General features: G+C 39.7%; 1 protein-coding gene across 1 annotated transcript in view; it reads right to left on the bottom strand.

Annotated features, from left to right (window-relative positions):
* The window catches only part of TMEM131 (transmembrane protein 131), a 116,074-nt gene that overhangs the window by 40,259 nt on the left and 56,590 nt on the right, over positions 1 to 19,225 (bottom strand). Inside the window, exons 11-22 of the mRNA XM_025045025.1 lie at positions 15,970 to 16,078; positions 13,889 to 13,997; positions 12,991 to 13,059; positions 10,517 to 10,601; positions 10,266 to 10,436; positions 9,109 to 9,219; positions 8,881 to 9,015; positions 6,338 to 6,442; positions 4,948 to 5,034; positions 1,637 to 1,789; positions 1,466 to 1,541; positions 1,167 to 1,284 (exon numbers count right to left, since the gene is read on the bottom strand). Coding sequence (XP_024900793.1) covers positions 1,167 to 1,284; positions 1,466 to 1,541; positions 1,637 to 1,789; positions 4,948 to 5,034; positions 6,338 to 6,442; positions 8,881 to 9,015; positions 9,109 to 9,219; positions 10,266 to 10,436; positions 10,517 to 10,601; positions 12,991 to 13,059; positions 13,889 to 13,997; positions 15,970 to 16,078 — 1,328 coding nt within the window. The remainder of the gene's footprint in view (positions 1 to 1,166; positions 1,285 to 1,465; positions 1,542 to 1,636; positions 1,790 to 4,947; positions 5,035 to 6,337; positions 6,443 to 8,880; positions 9,016 to 9,108; positions 9,220 to 10,265; positions 10,437 to 10,516; positions 10,602 to 12,990; positions 13,060 to 13,888; positions 13,998 to 15,969; positions 16,079 to 19,225) is intronic.

The following is a 19,225-nucleotide window of genomic DNA, read 5'->3' as shown; positions in this document are numbered from 1 at the left end:
TAAGGCTGTGGGCCCAGACAAGCCTGGACACGGAGGCCTGTTCTAACCCACAACACGACTGGACTGTGATATTCTGATGATGGTAAGAGTGCAAGCTGTTCTATAAGACAAGTAACAGGAACTCTCTGTCACACGCACACTGACTCAGTGACGCGGGGAGAATGCTCCATCCACTGTGCAACTGGGACCTGGAGGCGCAGAAAGGGATGCTGGGCACAGAGAGGTAGGTGGGGGCTTCGCTGGGTGGGAGTTGAAGAGGTTCCTTAGCTGCTGAGCCTTGTGCAGCGTCACAAGCCACTTATTCATAACTGGATGTTAACGTTTGGAGCTGGCCTATCCATAATGTCCACTATGGAAATGCTTTAGTGTTCTCCCAGTGAGTTTGCTGCAGAAAGTCTCATGTACTTATTTTAACCATTTTAGAGAAGAAATTTAACTTCCTTTGTCTTAAGAAAACTTTTCACAGGAGATAGTTCAGAAAAACAGCAACTCTTTGGTTTAACTGTTAATGGTTTGAAAATTTTATAGTAGTACAAGCTGCAGTATCTTGATGATACTGACAAATTCACTTCAGATTAGCCAACTGAGAGGAGTGGTTTTCCTCAGCTGTCACATTCTCTGCGTGCTAGTTGAATTCTCTTCTGAAGTACACGAAAAGATCAGATTTCTATACTGTCTGTGTTTGAACCCAGCGGCAGCAGAGGTCTGTTGTTAGCAGGCAGAGTCCATGTGAACTGGGCCCTGACCCCTCACTCAGCACTTGGAGGGAGGAGGGCCCCTCTCACCTCTAGCAAACACTTGCTTGGTCTCCTGTGGGGACCGAACGGCCATGTTTTCCTGGCCTTTGCGGAGGTCAGTGGTAGCAAATAGCTGTGCCCAAGGTGGACACTGTTATTATCCTACACAAACACAACTTCACACAGTTTCTTTGATTTTAAGTATCTAGAGTGATGGAGAAAAGGGGAAAACGATACTGTGCACATTTCTGAGCAACATACCATTAAAATGGCATTCAAGCCGCCCCCTTAATTTTCTGAAGATTAGGCATATTTTCTTAGCTATAGAGAAGTAACCTCTCTAAACATAATAACATTTAGGAAGTAACTTCAACAGAAATGTTTCAAACTTGTAAAGGGAGCTAAAATATTAAAAGCAGAAGCTCTCACCTATGACCTGAGTTGTCCTTTATCTCCATCCAGCCTTTGAACAGGCTTTGGTGCAGACTCCAGTCGGCGTCCCACATTTCCTCCTGCATGGCTGCCCCGGGCTGCACCTTGGCTTCAGCTAAAGCAGAGGACATAAGTTATGACACACCCAGCCCCATGTCATATCCACTTGCCAAATTTCTTTCAAATGATTTCTAGAGCCCAAGAGACAGGGATAGACTTCAGAAAGTGGCAGCCGTTCATTAAGGAATATTTTGAGGGGCGTGAAGGGCATGAGAAAGAACAACAAGGTAACTTACATTTGGACAGAAAAGGCAAGCCAACATAGCAATGATCCCCACACTGCAGTCCCGGATCGAAATAAATGTTTGCAATCTACAAAGAGGCACAGAAGAACCGTGACTTCAAGTCCATGGAAGGCCACAATGAGGTACTCACGGAGGGCAGTTTGCAAATGGAATGTTTCAAACCTTTGATTTCTTCCCTGGCTCCAAGTCTTCCTTATTGCCCCGTAAGCGTTTGTAGTAAAACCGCACATCTTCTGACAAAGATCGTATTTGCTGTATCTTTACCTTCTGTGAGAAGGAGTTCATGATATTTAAACTGTGATGGACTATTTTCCCCTGAAGGAGGAAAACAAACAAACAAACAACAAATTTACTTGCACCTGGTTGGATTTCCTTACGAACAGACACTTAAGAGTTGACAGACATGTTTCCGGGAAACCAAAGCTCAAAGGACATTTAGAACTTCCATTGGCTGAGAACCCCTAACTTTGCAATCAGAGCTCCCCAACTTTGCAGTTGTTATCATTTTTATGGCCTGTTACAGAAAAATTAACAGGACAAACCTCTGTAATTTGTGAAAATGAACTAAAGTAAAAATGTTCACATTTCATGTTGAAATATTGAGGATGCCAACAAAGGTACAGAGATAGCACTGAATAAGTGTTTACTGTCATTTTGTTAAGCAAGGCCTGTTTATACCAGGGCAGGGGGCCCTAAAAGTATCTAAATTCAGGATAACTGAATTGAAAAAAATCAGATTTATTTTCCTGAGAAGTATTTTCTTTAAAAAATAAAAATATCACTTGTGCCAAACCAACACATCTTTTAAAAATATAGGTTATCAAGTATCTTATTAAAACATCATACAGATTAAATCATTAAACAATCAATGACTGCTTTTATTAGCAGCATGCTTCTCCCTATGATAGGAAAGCAGATTTTAAGTAAAAAGTTACATGATTTTAAAATAACTCTTAGTAAGAATTGTTACAATCTTTTACTTTCTTTTGTTTGAATAAAGAATTTTGCGTCTTATAATCTGATCACACCCACTGGTATTAAAAGATAAGAAGTTAAGAGAATGCACAGGAACAAGAGTTCAGTGATGGTGAGGTCGAGACTAACACTCATCATTTCCAGTCCAGCCCGAGTGAACTGCAGTAGGAAGACATTAGGGGCAGGCAGCGGCTGAGATGGAGAGACCATGAGAGCAGGAGGCAGAAGGCCTGTGCCAAGTTGCACGGCTGTGTCTTCATGCACCTGTTATAATGACTTCTCTTGTGTCCATGTCTTGTCTTATAGGGGGTATGGTGGGGATCAAAGGAGGTAATAGAAAAGTTATACAATGGTATTCAAATATGAAGTATTAAACTGTGAGTTATTTGAAATGTTTCTTCTCAAGGATTGTTTTCATCCATTAGCTCTTGTTCTCCATCTGATAAAAGACTACAGAATTTGGTAATTGTTATGGACTGGATGTCTGTGTTCCCCGCCCCCTCCCCCAAATTCCTATGTTGAAATCCTCACCCCCAAGGTGAAGGTGTTAAGAGGTGGGTCTTTGGGAGGTGAGTAGGTCAGGAGGGTGGAAACCATGGTGAGAACAACGCTCTGGTCTTCTAAGTGACGATGATACAATGAGAAGACAGCCGCCTGCAAAACCAGGTGGAGGCCTGCAGACGACTATCTGCTAGTGCCTTGATCTTGGACTTCCCAACCTCCAGGACCATGAGAAATAAACATTTGTTGTTTAAGACACCCAGTCTATGACACTTTGTTACAGTAGCCCGACTAACACAGCAATATCAAGTTAATTTGTACTTCCAAGCAAATATCTTGTCCTGTAAGACACCTGAAAGCTTCATCTGGAGTAGTTCAGATACAGATGTTGCTTCATTTACTGCACAGTTTCTGCAGTGATTAAGGAGAACACTGATTGAAAAGGTAATTGAAGGAAGGAGTGAGGTCTTTCTGGGTAAACAATGCAGTCATGAGTTCTGTATATTCAGCGCAAAGTGGAATGACAAGATGACAAAGGCTGGATTAAGACTTACCCTTAAATGTGCTGAACCTATTAATTGAAAATTTATATTTTTAAGTAGCTAAAATTTGAATTTGGGTTTTACTGCACATAGCACATAAGATTCTAAATGCACTATTTCTCTTAACCCACTGTGTCCCCTACCACAGGATGAGACACTTCCACATTTGCCCCAATGTGCCTTGAATTGACCATACCATCTTCTTGCAAAAGGCAGAGGCCATTTCCTGGTTTCCATGTTTCTTTTCTTCCTTGTTCTCCAGGCTCAAACTCTAAGTCATGGTTTTTGTTCCTCTCTCCACCCGCCTACCCTCACCTGCTTCAATCAGAACGACTCTCAGGATATTTAAACACAGTTCTAATGATTCATCTGAAACACTTCTTGCCTATGTGTTCTTCCCTGTCTTCTGCTCATTCATTCATCCATCCATCCATCCTCTACTATGTGCCTGCTGTCAGGGACAAAAGACTCCTCTATTTCTTTGCTAGTGGATCTCACAGTCTCTCTGGGGAGACCAACACACATGGCAATATTTATGGCACAATGTGAGGCTTGCTGCAAGTGGCCATTTCAAATCATTCTAAGATCACCCATGAAACAAGCAGTGATGTCCAGTGGAGTCGAGATGTCTTCAGAGATGATGAGGGAAGTGAATTTTGAAAGATTTGCAGCAATTCCCCAAAGGGAGGTGAGGAGGGAGGGCACTCAAGGCAGACTAACAGCAAAGGCCAGCAGGTATGGAAGGGATTTGCTGTCTGCCAACACCCTAAGCTCAAACCTCCCCTCCGTACTACATGTGGACTCCGACCAGAGTCTCCGGGCCTCCAGGCACCCTGTTCTTACTTCCGACTGCATCCTGTACTTATTGCTGCTAAAGATCCAACTATTAAAGCTCAGTTCTGATGATGTCAATTCTCTACTCAAAAACTTTACATTTTCTTGGATTTAAATGCATTTAATGTTTTTTTATACTATCAATCCAACAGACCATTCCATCTTCTTTCCTGCAACTTCCCTCCACTCTTGCCAAATTGGGCAACTCGCTACCGCCCATAGCCACCCAGACTTCACTGCTCTGTGTCTCCACTCAGGTTGTCCCCTGGGCCCTGAGTGCAAGTTCTCACCACCCAGGAAACATTCCAGGCCAGCTCCCAGGGCACTTTCATCAACTGGATGTGTGTTTCCCTCACAGCACTTTAGTTTTTCACCGATTTGGGCAATTTTTATATCCTGCTTTACATTTCTGAATCATGGGCTCATATCCCATTCCGGATAGAAGCTTTTTGAGAGGAAGGACCATTTCTTATTCTTCTGTCTCCTAAAGAACCTGGTACAGTGTCTTACCTTAAAGTGATTAATAAAGAATAACTGACTTTTCTGTTGGATTCGAGGAATGCAAAAGTAAAGGCAAGGAAAAAAATTAGCAAGCAAAAGTCTATAAAAGAACTGTCTTACTGGAAAGGACGGAGGAAGGATCATATGCTTTGGGAAGCAAGTCAGCGACCCCACTGCAATTACAGCCTTCACAGGAATCGTCAGGATCTGTGGGGTGAAGAGATAGACCATAAAGCATAAGTGTTTTAAGTCTAAGATTGATTGTGGCTGTTATTGCATTATTTTTGGGGACTGAAAAAACTCACCTTGGGACTTACATTAGCAATAACCAACTCCAAAGCAATAGTAAAATCACTCAAGGATATGTTTAATCTGTCTAATATACTTCATAAAATGCACCAAAATACATTTTCATGTATTTCTCAGTGATTCAATGAAAACATAGTAAACAAGACCAAATAATGGGGAAGGAATAAGGGATAGATTTTTTTTCATAATATGGGTCATTTAGTAGATTATTTAAAAAGGAAAGTCAAATTGTACTCCTAAAATGATATATGAAAAATCCAGCTTTTCTAGAGTTATATAGCTCTCTGTTTTGTAAGCAATGAATTAATACCAACCTAATTTAAAAAACGAGTTGAACATTCTAGATTTTGAATCTTAACTCACTCATTTGTAACTTGCAAAGATATTTCTCTAAGATATTTTTTTCTAATTCTTATTTTCATCCATATGAAAAACTTGTCTTAGCTATGAAATACACTTATTTCTATCATGAGTAATAAACATGAATTCCTTACTTTTGGAGGTAATTAATTTGACAGATTCCCAATAAATCATTTATTAATAATTAACCAATTCTGTTTATTCTGAATTAATTTTCTTTCATGTGGGGGTTGTATGTGCTGCAAATGAGTAGGAGAACAAGGGTAGCAACCTGCTGAATTTAGCAGTGCATAACTTCCCAAGGAGCTTTTAAACATTAAACTAAAATCTTCAGGTGTGGCAAACATATATCCATTTATCATTTCAGTGCCTGCAACACTCCACAGAGCCCTTAAAGAGCTCAGTGATCTTCGTTGTGTCCCTTGACTTAGAACGAAGCACATAAATACACTCGGGAGAAATCAAATTAGGATGTGCCTTCCTGATTGTAACTTCCTTTCCAGAAATGTTACACAGAAGGGTATTTAGGATTGCAGAAAGAATCAGAGATCTGACTCAGGAATTTCAGCCTGGGTCTGTGTGATCCTACAACCGTTGGTAAGCAGGTTTCTAGCAGAGCAATTCTAAATGTATTTTTAGTTAAGAGGTTTGGGTTTCATCAGAAAACTATGAGTTAATGAACACCAATATTCTGTAAACTATTCTCGAAAACTCAGTTAAGGTATAAAACAGGTACACTGTAACTTCTTGAGTAAACTTAGTTCTGTTTCTACAAAAAAATGAAAAAGAATTGAATTTTTCAGAAAAACCCCATTGACATGGGTCCCCACGAAGCCCTTACCTCATAGTCTGTTGTGATCTGTATGGCTCCATCATGAACCCCTTCCAGTTTTTTTGCAGTAAGTTTGACTCTGAACACAGCAAAATAGCCTGAAGCTAATACCACCTATATGTAGCAGAAATGACATCATTCATTAGTACTGCTAGCTGAAGCTTTTATAGAAATGGAAAATAAGCCTGTAGTGGTGCCCTGACTTCTGAACCCTAATGCGCACTGGGATGACACTGAGTCACCATGCCACCCTGCACCAGTATCTCAAAAGAACGCCCATTCCAGGCTGTTGAGCTACTGCACTTATCCATAGGCCACTGAAAAACTGGCTCCTTGAGGAACAGTCTGATGCAAGCTGCCAAGGTGGGGCAGGGAATGGTCCTTGGGCACGACTATGTACCTGCATGGACGAAGAGGGTGAGGGATGGAGCAGAGGGACACAGCCCTTCACCAACCCTTCAGCCACATTAGGGCATAAGCACATGCAAGGCTGGTTCTGCTTCAAGTTCTGATTTTAACTGTCATGCGTCATATGAAAACATCAAAAAGCATGGAAAGGAAGAGCTATGGACAACATGTTTGAAAGAATGGGGACCTTATTTGTTTTCTCGAGCTGTCTGTTGATGTTTCTGGCACTTACTCTATTCAGTCATGAAATTTCCAGAAAACATGAAATTCATTTTGTGAAGCTGTACTTTAGATATCAGCAATAATTTATCTAGAAATCACATTTACAGCAAAATAACGGATGTTGATACTTTCCTCTTTTCAGATGCATTTCTGTGTTAGTTTTGTGCAATTATAAAGTTTTCACCATGATTCTATAACTGCCCAAGCCAGGCCCCAGGTCTGAGGGGCACAGAGCTGCTACTGGCCTATGTACATGACTTAGTTCGTGGGTTTGGCTTTTTAGAAAATGGTTATATAACAGTAGAAAGTTCAGGCATTTCAAATTTAAAATTCATTTTGTAGAACTGTTATTTTGAAGTTGGCAACTCACTACAATTTCCTATTTTAAGTGAGGGTTCGTAACAGTGACCTCATCATTCTGTCCCTCATTTTAACATTTAGTTTTATGTAAAAATGAACTCTAAAACCCTAAATTGCCAAAGAGGCTTTATGTTGTTAAATAAACCTCTCAAATTTAAAGAGTGTGTGTATTACCACATGCCACCCACTGCTACCCTAATCCTATTATTAATTTATAATGTCTTATTAGGCAACAGTGTAATTCAGCCATCTGGGATGAGACACACATACTGTATTTTACTCTTAACTTCAGTTTAAAGAAACACATTAATGGCTGGCCTCATTATTATCTTTATTTGGCATTTTATCTGTATTAAAAATAAAATTTCAGCTGGAGTGACAAATATTACCTCTTATGAGCATATCCTGTTTTGTTTTAAAAGGCTTTATTCCTGAGTCAAATTTAAATCATTAAATTATTAAAATATGAACACCCATAAATCTACTACTATTCATGAATACCCGATTATGCAGCTTGAATGCTACACAGTTGCAATTAGAATACATTACTTAGTATTGTTTCCTACTTCTTCATAAGTTCTTTTCCAAGTTTATACATACAATCATATTTACAATTTTCTATCTGCTCCAATAAGTAATCATAAAATCGTGACTGCCTTTATGCATTTGGATGTTTTCTCTTGTTTGGAGTCATTAATGACATTTCTACAAACATCTTTATTTTCACAGCTTTGGTTCTTTAAATTACTTTGCTTCCACAGAAAGAATTCAGAGGAATGGTATATATTGCTAAGTGGCCCTCCAAAAACACTGCTTTGGGGCCCTCCCAGTGCAAACGGATCTGTGGAGGTGTTTCTGACATCAGTCTCTGCGCATTAGGATATCTGCAGTTCCTTTTGTAAAATGGCTGCTAGAAGTTCTAGCTTAAGCTACAGATGAGGCCTGTCAGTTCCCTCTCGTGCCAGGGGATTCTAGTTCTGCTCCGGGTAGGTGTAAACTCCAAGCTCCCTTCTCGACAGTGCTGAGGGATTAGACTGACACTACATTCACTTTCCCTTGCTTCGTCTTCTTACACACCCAGCTGTCTACACTTATAAGACAAAAAAGGACATTGGCAGGGATCAACAAACAATGTTTGCCTCACTGATATTCCCTTCTAATCAGGGAATATCAGAAAACTGGCCAGAAATATTGGTGTATAATTAAAAGCACTTTCTACCGATGTGCAGGGCTCTCTCTTTGGCCTAGAGAATTCAACGAGCACAGGGTTAGTGTAGAACTTCTGGGAATTTCTCCTGTAATGACACCTGTGTTACAAAAGGGTAACGTAAATTTTGCTTGATCTAGAACTTTTTATGACAAGGCAGAACTTAACTCTTTTGGGTGTCAAGTGCCTCATAACAGGGGCAGGGTGGGGGGATGGATGGTTAAAACATATGACTTATGAGGTCTGTCCAACACCAAATAACCAGTGCTGTTATGGAGCCCACAAACACTGAGCTGACGTATGTGGTTTAGACACACATCTAAAGTTGAAGGGAACAATAAGAAAGTCTACTTACTGATGACTGGTCTGATGAAGAGGATTTTTCTAACTCTGGAAGGCTTGAAATTATTGTAGTCCTATTGCCTCTTTCAGTAGCTACGAGTTCTATTGATAAACCATCTCCTATGATATGCCAACTTTTTATAGCCAACTTAAAAAAGAGAAAAGTATCAGTGGTTATTTATATTATAGTATAAATTCCTTAAACGTGATTTAGAATAAAAAAAAATGCATTTTTTTTTACCTCAATTGGATTGCTGTTTATAATTGCAAATAAAATATTACTTGTTTCTGTTGCACTCAGTACACCAAAATCTATGAAACGCTCCTCAATTTTGGGGGGTAATACAAAATACTGGAAAAATACAAAAGAACTAGATTAAATGCGAAATCACACTTACGTAAGAGAATGTTATCAGGAGAAAGTGACTATAGTAAGGTATACCAACGTTTCTGTATTTGTGTAAATATACACATATACAAAACGTAATTAAGAACTTTGTACAATGAAAATATTTTGAGTCATCAAAATGAAAACTCTCATGGCCTCTACTGAACAGCTTTCTCCTCTGAGGGCACAGACAAACAGCAGGAAATTGAAATCCTAGGAGGGGTAAGAGAAGGGAGCCTAACAGATTAGGCAAAAGTCCTTGGTCTTGGTCTGCATCATGCATTCATGAAAGCAGCTACAAACAGGCTTAAGCAAATCCAATGAAGAGTATTGGGTAATACTGAAGATGGGACAGCCCTACAGTTCTGGAGAACTACATTTCTGTGTTTTTGCTTTCGTTTTATCTTTTGTAACTTTCCTATCAGTCTCACTTCCTAGGGATCTACACTTCTTTCACTGATTACACTAAGAATATTCTGGATGGTTTTTCTGGCTTATTTTCTGTACTAGAAAGACCTTTCTTCTTCCCTTCGATACCATGTACCAGTCACAGTTCCAACTGTGTACCTTTACTGCCTTCCTTCTGCCTTATTACCTGGTTCTTCCCTTCACCTTGATATGTTCTAGTTTTGGACGTCTCTTCCCTCCACAGTTCCCTCCACACTCTCCTTGTATTGTTTTTTTCCTGCTTATTATTTTTCCCCCCATTTTGTTCATTTTTTAGCTTCCCCATGAACATTACATATTGAAAGCAAAATTAAGAGCGAGCAGAATGTGGAGAAGTGTAAGTAGAGAATGTAACTAGAAGGTTCAGCTCCATCACGAGGGGAGGTGGCTGCTGGGAAGGGTGAACCCAAATACCTGGAAGTACTGACTGGGGAGGAATCAGATCTACTTAAAAGGCACAGAAAATGGCAAAGTGCAAGGGTACCTGGACCACTGCCTAAAAATATCTGAAAACACAGAAGATGAGGAGGGGTTTACATTTTAAAGGTAGATAACATACTTACATCTAAAAAGCCTGTATACACCCGCACAGGCAAATGAAATTTAGAAGCATTGGTAATAAGCAAAATGTTGTTATCTATGTGCACAGATGATGTGGATGGCATAAAAAACAGGGTAAAAATGTATCCTGATTCATTTGGAAGAATTAAGACTGGTTTGCTGAAGTTGTGAACCTAGGGAGAGAAAACAATGTGTCAGCATCATCTCCGTGGTTAGATCAGTAAAGCTGAAAGTAGGAGGGTTCCAGACTTACTTTAAACATTATTTTGGCTTCCTCTGGTAGCAACACATCATGAATGAGGACGGCAAAACTAAAGGTGTTAGTAAGGTGAACCCGCCTTTCCACAGGGTCGGCAGAGAAGTTCTAGCTTAAGCTACAGATGAGGCCTGTCAGTTCCCTCTCGTGCCAGGGGATTCTAGTTCTGCTCCGGGTAGGTGTAAACTCCAAGCTCCCTTCTCGACAGTGCTGAGGGATTAGACTGACACTACATTCACTTTCCCTTGCTTCGTCTTCTTACACACCCAGCTGTCTACACTTATAAGACAAAAAAGGACATTGGCAGGGATCAACAAACAATGTTTGCCTCACTGATATTCCCTTCTAATCAGGGAATATCAGAAAACTGGCCAGAAATATTGGTGTATAATTAAAAGCACTTTCTACCGATGTGCAGGGCTCTCTCTTTGGCCTAGAGAATTCAACGAGCACAGGGTTAGTGTAGAACTTCTGGGAATTTCTCCTGTAATGACACCTGTGTTACAAAAGGGTAACGTAAATTTTGCTTGATCTAGAACTTTTTATGACAAGGCAGAACTTAACTCTTTTGGGTGTCAAGTGCCTCATAACAGGGGCAGGGTGGGGGGATGGATGGTTAAAACATATGACTTATGAGGTCTGTCCAACACCAAATAACCAGTGCTGTTATGGAGCCCACAAACACTGAGCTGACGTATGTGGTTTAGACACACATCTAAAGTTGAAGGGAACAATAAGAAAGTCTACTTACTGATGACTGGTCTGATGAAGAGGATTTTTCTAACTCTGGAAGGCTTGAAATTATTGTAGTCCTATTGCCTCTTTCAGTAGCTACGAGTTCTATTGATAAACCATCTCCTATGATATGCCAACTTTTTATAGCCAACTTAAAAAAGAGAAAAGTATCAGTGGTTATTTATATTATAGTATAAATTCCTTAAACGTGATTTAGAATAAAAAAAAATGCATTTTTTTTTACCTCAATTGGATTGCTGTTTATAATTGCAAATAAAATATTACTTGTTTCTGTTGCACTCAGTACACCAAAATCTATGAAACGCTCCTCAATTTTGGGGGGTAATACAAAATACTGGAAAAATACAAAAGAACTAGATTAAATGCGAAATCACACTTACGTAAGAGAATGTTATCAGGAGAAAGTGACTATAGTAAGGTATACCAACGTTTCTGTATTTGTGTAAATATACACATATACAAAACGTAATTAAGAACTTTGTACAATGAAAATATTTTGAGTCATCAAAATGAAAACTCTCATGGCCTCTACTGAACAGCTTTCTCCTCTGAGGGCACAGACAAACAGCAGGAAATTGAAATCCTAGGAGGGGTAAGAGAAGGGAGCCTAACAGATTAGGCAAAAGTCCTTGGTCTTGGTCTGCATCATGCATTCATGAAAGCAGCTACAAACAGGCTTAAGCAAATCCAATGAAGAGTATTGGGTAATACTGAAGATGGGACAGCCCTACAGTTCTGGAGAACTACATTTCTGTGTTTTTGCTTTCGTTTTATCTTTTGTAACTTTCCTATCAGTCTCACTTCCTAGGGATCTACACTTCTTTCACTGATACACTAAGAATATTCTGGATGGTTTTTCTGGCTTATTTTCTGTACTAGAAAGACCTTTCTTCTTCCCTTCGATACCATGTACCAGTCACAGTTCCAACTGTGTACCTTTACTGCCTTCCTTCTGCCTTATTACCTGGTTCTTCCCTTCACCTTGATATGTTCTAGTTTTGGACGTCTCTTCCCTCCACAGTTCCCTCCACACTCTCCTTGTATTGTTTTTTTCCTGCTTATTATTTTTCCCCCCATTTTGTTCATTTTTTAGCTTCCCCATGAACATTACATATTGAAAGCAAAATTAAGAGCGAGCAGAATGTGGAGAAGTGTAAGTAGAGAATGTAACTAGAAGGTTCAGCTCCATCACGAGGGGAGGTGGCTGCTGGGAAGGGTGAACCCAAATACCTGGAAGTACTGACTGGGGAGGAATCAGATCTACTTAAAAGGCACAGAAAATGGCAAAGTGCAAGGGTACCTGGACCACTGCCTAAAAATACCTGAAAACACAGAAGATGAGGAGGGGTTTACATTTTAAAGGTAGATAACATACTTACATCTAAAAAGCCTGTATACACCCGCACAGGCAAATGAAATTTAGAAGCATTGGTAATAAGCAAAATGTTGTTATCTATGTGCACAGATGATGTGGATGGCATAAAAAACAGGGTAAAAATGTATCCTGATTCATTTGGAAGAATTAAGACTGGTTTGCTGAAGTTGTGAACCTAGGGAGAGAAAACAATGTGTCAGCATCATCTCCGTGGTTAGATCAGTAAAGCTGAAAGTAGGAGGGTTCCAGACTTACTTTAAACATTATTTTGGCTTCCTCTGGTAGCAACACATCATGAATGAGGACGGCAAAACTAAAGGTGTTAGTAAGGTGAACCCGCCTTTCCACAGGGTCGGCAGGACTGTCTCGGATGTGAAACAATGTTGCAGCGTGATCGAATCCCAAGTAACTATTTGAAAATACAAAAATATAAACAAAATCAATCATTTTTATTTCCATGTATTAATTTAAAATCCAAGTTCTTTTGTTGTTATAACTTATGTTTAGCATTAAGGACTGTTATTAGAGAATTAGAACTATAAATATTTTAGTGATTGACCACATGATTAAAAATAAAATTAACTTGCAATATATTGAAATGTAGTATAAAGAATTATTCCCTACTGAATTATATGCAATAAAAAATTAAAATGAAGAATAACAGAAAAAGTTTCAAGCTACTTTAAAAAGAATCATGTTTATTCAGTTGCAATCAGCTTTGTTAAAATAAGTCCTTATTAACTTAGATATTTAACTATTATTAGTTACAGTATAATTAGAAAATAAACTACATCTATTAGTGTCCATTTATAAAAACTTATAATTCTAGAACGGTGTATGAGTTTATAAAGGAATATAAATGATTTTATTTCAAGTGACAATATACTTTAATAATAAGCCACGACCACTTCCATGTTACAAAAGGAATTATAAAAAGGAAATGGTTCAAATGATTTAAATATTATTTTAGAATCAGATCTGTTTTTCTATCATATTATCAAATCAGTAAGATTTCATGTAAGCCCAAATTATATTATCTCATTTACCTTTTTCTTCTAAGAAAGTAAAAAATAAAATGGAGATTTTTCTCCTTTATACAGTTGAAGTTGTTCTTTTCAACAATAATTTCATGGAGTTTCTGTGAATTTGGCTACTACTTTTGCTAAAGGCAGTTAGCAGGAAAACAGAATTTATTAACTAGTAAAAAGTTACAAAGCCGACTTTAAAGAGAAACTCACCCATCCAACACTTCTACTTGATATGGTATTTCAAGTTTAGAATAACTTTTTTCCTTTGCTTTAACAGTGATTTTCCCAGAAAACTGAGATGGTTTTTTTGCCTTTGATGCTGAAAGGAAGAACACACACACACAAAATCTCTGTCGTCTTTTGCTGCCAAAGAGAGTGGCTATGTGGACTAACAAAATCTTAAAAAGCAAGCTGAGATTTCAAATTGACAAAGAGAATACCTTTATAACATTTAAAATCAAATATCAAGTATCATACAAAAAAGGAAAAATGTTTTGATTTTCATGTAATGGGATAAACATGGAATTAGCAAGTAACCACAATTCAAGATGAAAAACACTGTATTTGAGCTACTTCTCTAAGCTTAGGCTTTGCTGATAGCAAGGTTTCTCAACCTCCATATGAATGCCATTTGGACCAGAGTAATACTTTGCTGTGGGGGATGGGGTGGTTGCCTGTGCACTGCAGGGTGTTGAGCTGCATCCCAGGCCTCTACTTGCTAGGTATCAGTGGCATCCCCAGCTGTGACAATAAAAAATGTCTGCAGACACTGCCAAATGTCCCCCGGAGGAAAAGTGCCCCTCACTGAGATCTGCTGGTTTATAGCTGCACTGAGAAATAACATTCCTTGTATGTCCAAACTCTTTCTGTAAATACCCATCAAGCAGAGTTATAAGGTGAGAGGTGCAGGGATTCTCCCATGATAATATAACGAGTTTAAGAAATGTAGCCCTGTTTTAAAAGATGCTTCCCCTTGTCTTTGTATTTAATTTTATAGAGCTTCCTTAAGAAGAACTTATTTTAGAGTCTGTGATCTCAGAAGAGCCAGCGTTCCTGACATCTATTTATCTCAAGAATGGAAACATTTGCTGGCGTCAGCTCAAGAGCTGGAGGGGAGGGCATGCGAGGCTGGGACAGCACACCATGCCCTGTGGGCCCCCACTGGGGGTCCTAGGCCTTCTCAGGGTCAGGAGTCACCACTGGCTGCTCTCTTTTCTTGGTAAGAGAAGAGAAATTGCCTGCTGATGCTGACACTGGTGGTCATGGCTGCAGTATCTTAGCAACACAGAAGACAATTTAATCACAGACTTGGAAATAACTGCGGCACCAAAATCTCTATACTACTACTTCTTGACAGCCGGATTATGACAGTATGCCACATAGTTCTCCTTGATTTCCTCGGGAGTGTTCTCTGAACTCATGGACTGAGGACTGAGCTGGGCCTGGACTGCCTGAGAACCCTCATGTGCGAGCCACAAGTGCGGACACTCTGTTCTCCCAGAGCTGGGCAGCGGGACACTCGGTGATCAAATACTCTCATGTGCTGCTGACCAGCTGGGAAATGGGGACCGTGAGCAGAGGCGGCTCTACCATCAAGCCTAAGGCTAAGCTTCCGGGCTCCTCCCTTGCACGGGCTGAAGACAAAAGTCCCATTTGAAGTTTCACTCTCATTAAATTTAATTACACATATAGTCAAGCAGCTGTTAAATCACTATCAGAAAAATTTTGTGACTGCAAATTCAATACGTATTCTAGTAAAGGGAGCAAAAATGAATAAAAACATGCTATTAAAATATGTTAAGGTCTGGGTTAACATTCCAAATGTCAAAAGATACAGTATAATAATGATCTAATTTGATAATTCTATCATAAAGGCTATTATTTTAGCTTACGCAGGACTGTCTGAATAGCTTATAAAAGTCAACATATGAAAATGTTATTTCTGCTCTCAAATTCAAACATGCTTCTGAAATTCAAATATATTATCAGCTAATTACAAAAATTAATGACTTAAGCAAAGTACAATTGGAATATATGTGGAAGAGCACATATTACAAAAATTTAATTCCAATTCTAATATATTTGCCAATACTAATTTAGGTTTATAACATTATATTTTCTTTTATGAAAAAATCAAATAGAGTTGGTGATGGTTTACAAGAAAACCAACCTAAGCAGTAATATAAAATCTGACTGTAATATGGTCTGGATTTCTATATTAAAATGTTGACATAGATGCCTACTAGTTTATCAAAATAAGATCACTCTGTTAGAAAAAGCTGAATACTTACCATCAAAACTAATACTTGCAACCTTAGTATATTTACTTTCTGAAGCTTTTAAGGTAATTGGTTTAAAGTACACTGTTATAGCATCATTTTGTGGTGTGGGTCGAATACTCTGCAGAGAAAAGCACATTTAACATTGTTTTAATCTGATGGTTCAGTTACATTACATGAACAAGCACACTGGAAAAGGCAGCAGAATCAAAATCTGAAAAGTTTAACTTTATGTAGTCTCTTTAAATGGAGTAGCTAAACTAATAAAACTTCAATAAAAATTCATTAGAATATCTTTATAAAAATGATTACCAGAAGAAAAATGTAGATAGATAAGTGAGCATGAAAATCTAAAGACAAACTAGTAATCTAGGTGTGAGAACATAAAACACAAAAAAGCACATTTATTTGGAAAATAAATGCCTAGCTCAGACATGAGGAGGAGGCAGGATGTGCAGTGGGGTCGCTCTTGAAGAAATCCACCATGCTAACTGTAACCTCTTGGCTACGTGAAGATGAAGACTGAACGTGAACTGGGGAGCTGGGGCCACTTTGCCACTGCAGGTGCATATCCCATTCCTAAGGGGGTTCCCTGTACTCTCCTCAGCACCCGTGTGAGATGCTGCTGTCCAGAGGCGGGGCCGCTGTGGGACTGAGCAGTGAGCTGACCGCAGGGATGTGTAAGCTGGAAGAGGTCAGAACTCTTTAGACTTAACAAATATCTTTCTATTAAAAAAAACAAACCTAAAGTAACCAAAAATAAAATAAACCAGCAAAAGCTTGTAATTTTTGAGCAAGCGTAAAAATCACTGCATTTTACGTGCAGTAACTTTTTAACAGGTGACCTTCAATGACACGCAATTTTCCTGGGAGGGGACTCAGAGGGTTGTGACCTCCTTCCAGGTATAGAGGTGCAGTGCTGAGTGATGTTTCATCAGCTGGGCACAGGAGGCGGCCTGGAAGCTGGGCCAATTTGCTCCATGCAGTGCTCTCCTGCTGGCAGCCTGCTGCCCAAACTAGTACCAGCGAAACTAGAGCTGCACACCAATCTTGTTCTAAATCTCCCTTTAGAATTTGCTTAGAATCTTACTCTGGTCTCAAAACCCAACTGGGGTTTTTGTTGAATTTTCAGGGGTTCATAAACTCATCGCCAAAGCCTAACATTCCCCATGGAGAGAGAGCCCTGTTCCTCCCTATGAACCTTAGGCGTGTGCACTAACAATGCACGGTTGGGTCCCTGCTGGGTCACAACACCCTGGCTTTCCACCCATGCCTTTGGCTGGTCTATGCAGCTGGGGTCTGCCGACACTGAACAGGGTGGATCTCCAACGCACAAGCCGCTTCTGTTGAGAGCGAGAGAGCAACCTGCCCCTTCACATTGTCAGGACCCCCGGAGCCACTGCAGGCACTGCCTCTATGACCAGGATGAGCTTCTCCCTCCTACTGCTGGTCAGTCCCAGTGTCCACGGGTCTGGACCAGGCCTGAGTCCTGGCCCCGGGGGGCTCTGAAGGCCTCTGTGCCATCTTCCTGGAGGGCGCCCTTGGCTCTCCGCTCCCTTCGTCCCAGAGGGTGGCTCTCAGTTCTGCTCCTTAACAGGCTGCAGAGACTCGCTCGTATCATATTTACTACCAGGAAGCTCGCCACTTAAAGTACACATTCTTACTGCTCGAAGGGTGTGTGTGTGTGAACTGTAAGATAAACAACAGCTAGGTGCCGTTTCATTTGGTTCTGTTACATGGTACTGCTCTGCTAATACTTGTCCTGTAGGAAAGGGAAGAATGTGTGACAATCTGCAGGGATTCATTCATGCAACAAAAGTGTGTTACCTATTTAACTACAAGTGTGAGCTTGAGTGAACTGCCGGCTACTCCGGGCCTGATTTTCTCCACCTGTAAAATCCTAGAGGATCAGATTAGCTATTTTCTAAGAGCCCATCTAGCTACACAATTTTGTGATTCTATTAATTTTGCTGTTTTTTCAAATTAGCCCCTCTCATCCTGAGGTCATGACCATTCGCAGCCACCTCACAGAGCTCTGTGCTTCCCTGCGGGCCTCGCAGGTACAGCCCAACTTTCACTTGCTCTGCCCAGGACGAGTGCCGACAGGCCTTGACCATTTCAAATAAACATAAAGACTGTGTGTGGCAGGAACAACCACATGCTTTCTGAGTGTTATCACTTTGCATAGCATCATGCCAGAAATAGCTGAGAAAAGATAATTATTAAAAAACAGTCACATGAAATACCAGTTTAAGATTTTCCTTACCAGAAAAAAAATTTATGTTCAATATTACTACCTTAAAATACGTTGCACTAATAGTAAACAAATATTCAGTTGACTCGTGTTTTATATAAATGGTCTGTATTGTTCATCTGTTACCGTTAACCCCACCCCACCCAAATCAGTTAAAACCCATTTTCCAAGGAAACAAAAACAAAGCAAAACAAGCAAAACACTTAAATAGGTGGCTCATTCCCGTGGCTTTAAATGAAAAATAGCATATAATCATTACCTTGTAGTAAGCATATTTATACTAACATCTATTTTAGTATCAGTAACTAGCTGTTGCTTAAAGATAATCAAGAAGTAAAAAAAATATGGCAAGATCTCTAGGAAAGGCAGCCTTGCACATGTTCTAGAGTTCCAGCTTTGCTCATGACACTCATACCCAACTAATGTTCAGTGACTCTAAAGGGAGACCCCAGGGCCCAGGACTTTCTGAAGCTATCTACAAATACATTTGAGCAAGCAAGGAAAATAACTTTTTAGTACACAACAATTATATACAATAGCACAAATATGCTTAAGCTTATATCAAGTTGATACTGGTAAAATGAAGAAGTACATCTAGGATTTTTATTCATCAATTAAATTAGCAAAGAAACCATGCAAATGTTCCTCTTAGGACGTGTCAAGCAAACTTACTCCGTATTTTATGCAGCATTACTGTTTCACAGATATTCTCTAAGTTGCATTACAGACGATCAACGTCAGGAAGGCCTGGACCTGTGTGTCCTGCCCACTGACACGTGAGGAACCTGTATCTGGAGTGGTTTGCTTTTTTGGTCTTCTGTTGAGAGAGATGGAAGAGGCCGAATTCCTGAAGTAAAATTTAAAAAAATCCTCCAGCTTCCAGCACTGTCTAGTCTATTCTAAAAACTGCATGTTTGCTTAGTGGAGGAAGGCAGAGGCCCTTCCAGAGTGCCCCAACCTCTAAGTCTGGCGCATCACGCAGAAAAAGCAGGAACGGCCTCAGGGAACTCTCTG

Source organism: Pteropus alecto, unplaced genomic scaffold (assembly GCF_000325575.1).
Source record: "Pteropus alecto unplaced genomic scaffold, ASM32557v1 scaffold223, whole genome shotgun sequence".
Lineage (NCBI taxonomy): Eukaryota > Metazoa > Chordata > Mammalia > Chiroptera > Pteropodidae > Pteropus > Pteropus alecto.
Note: the sequence above shows the minus strand (reverse complement) of the source record. Positions and strands in the feature narration are given on the sequence as shown.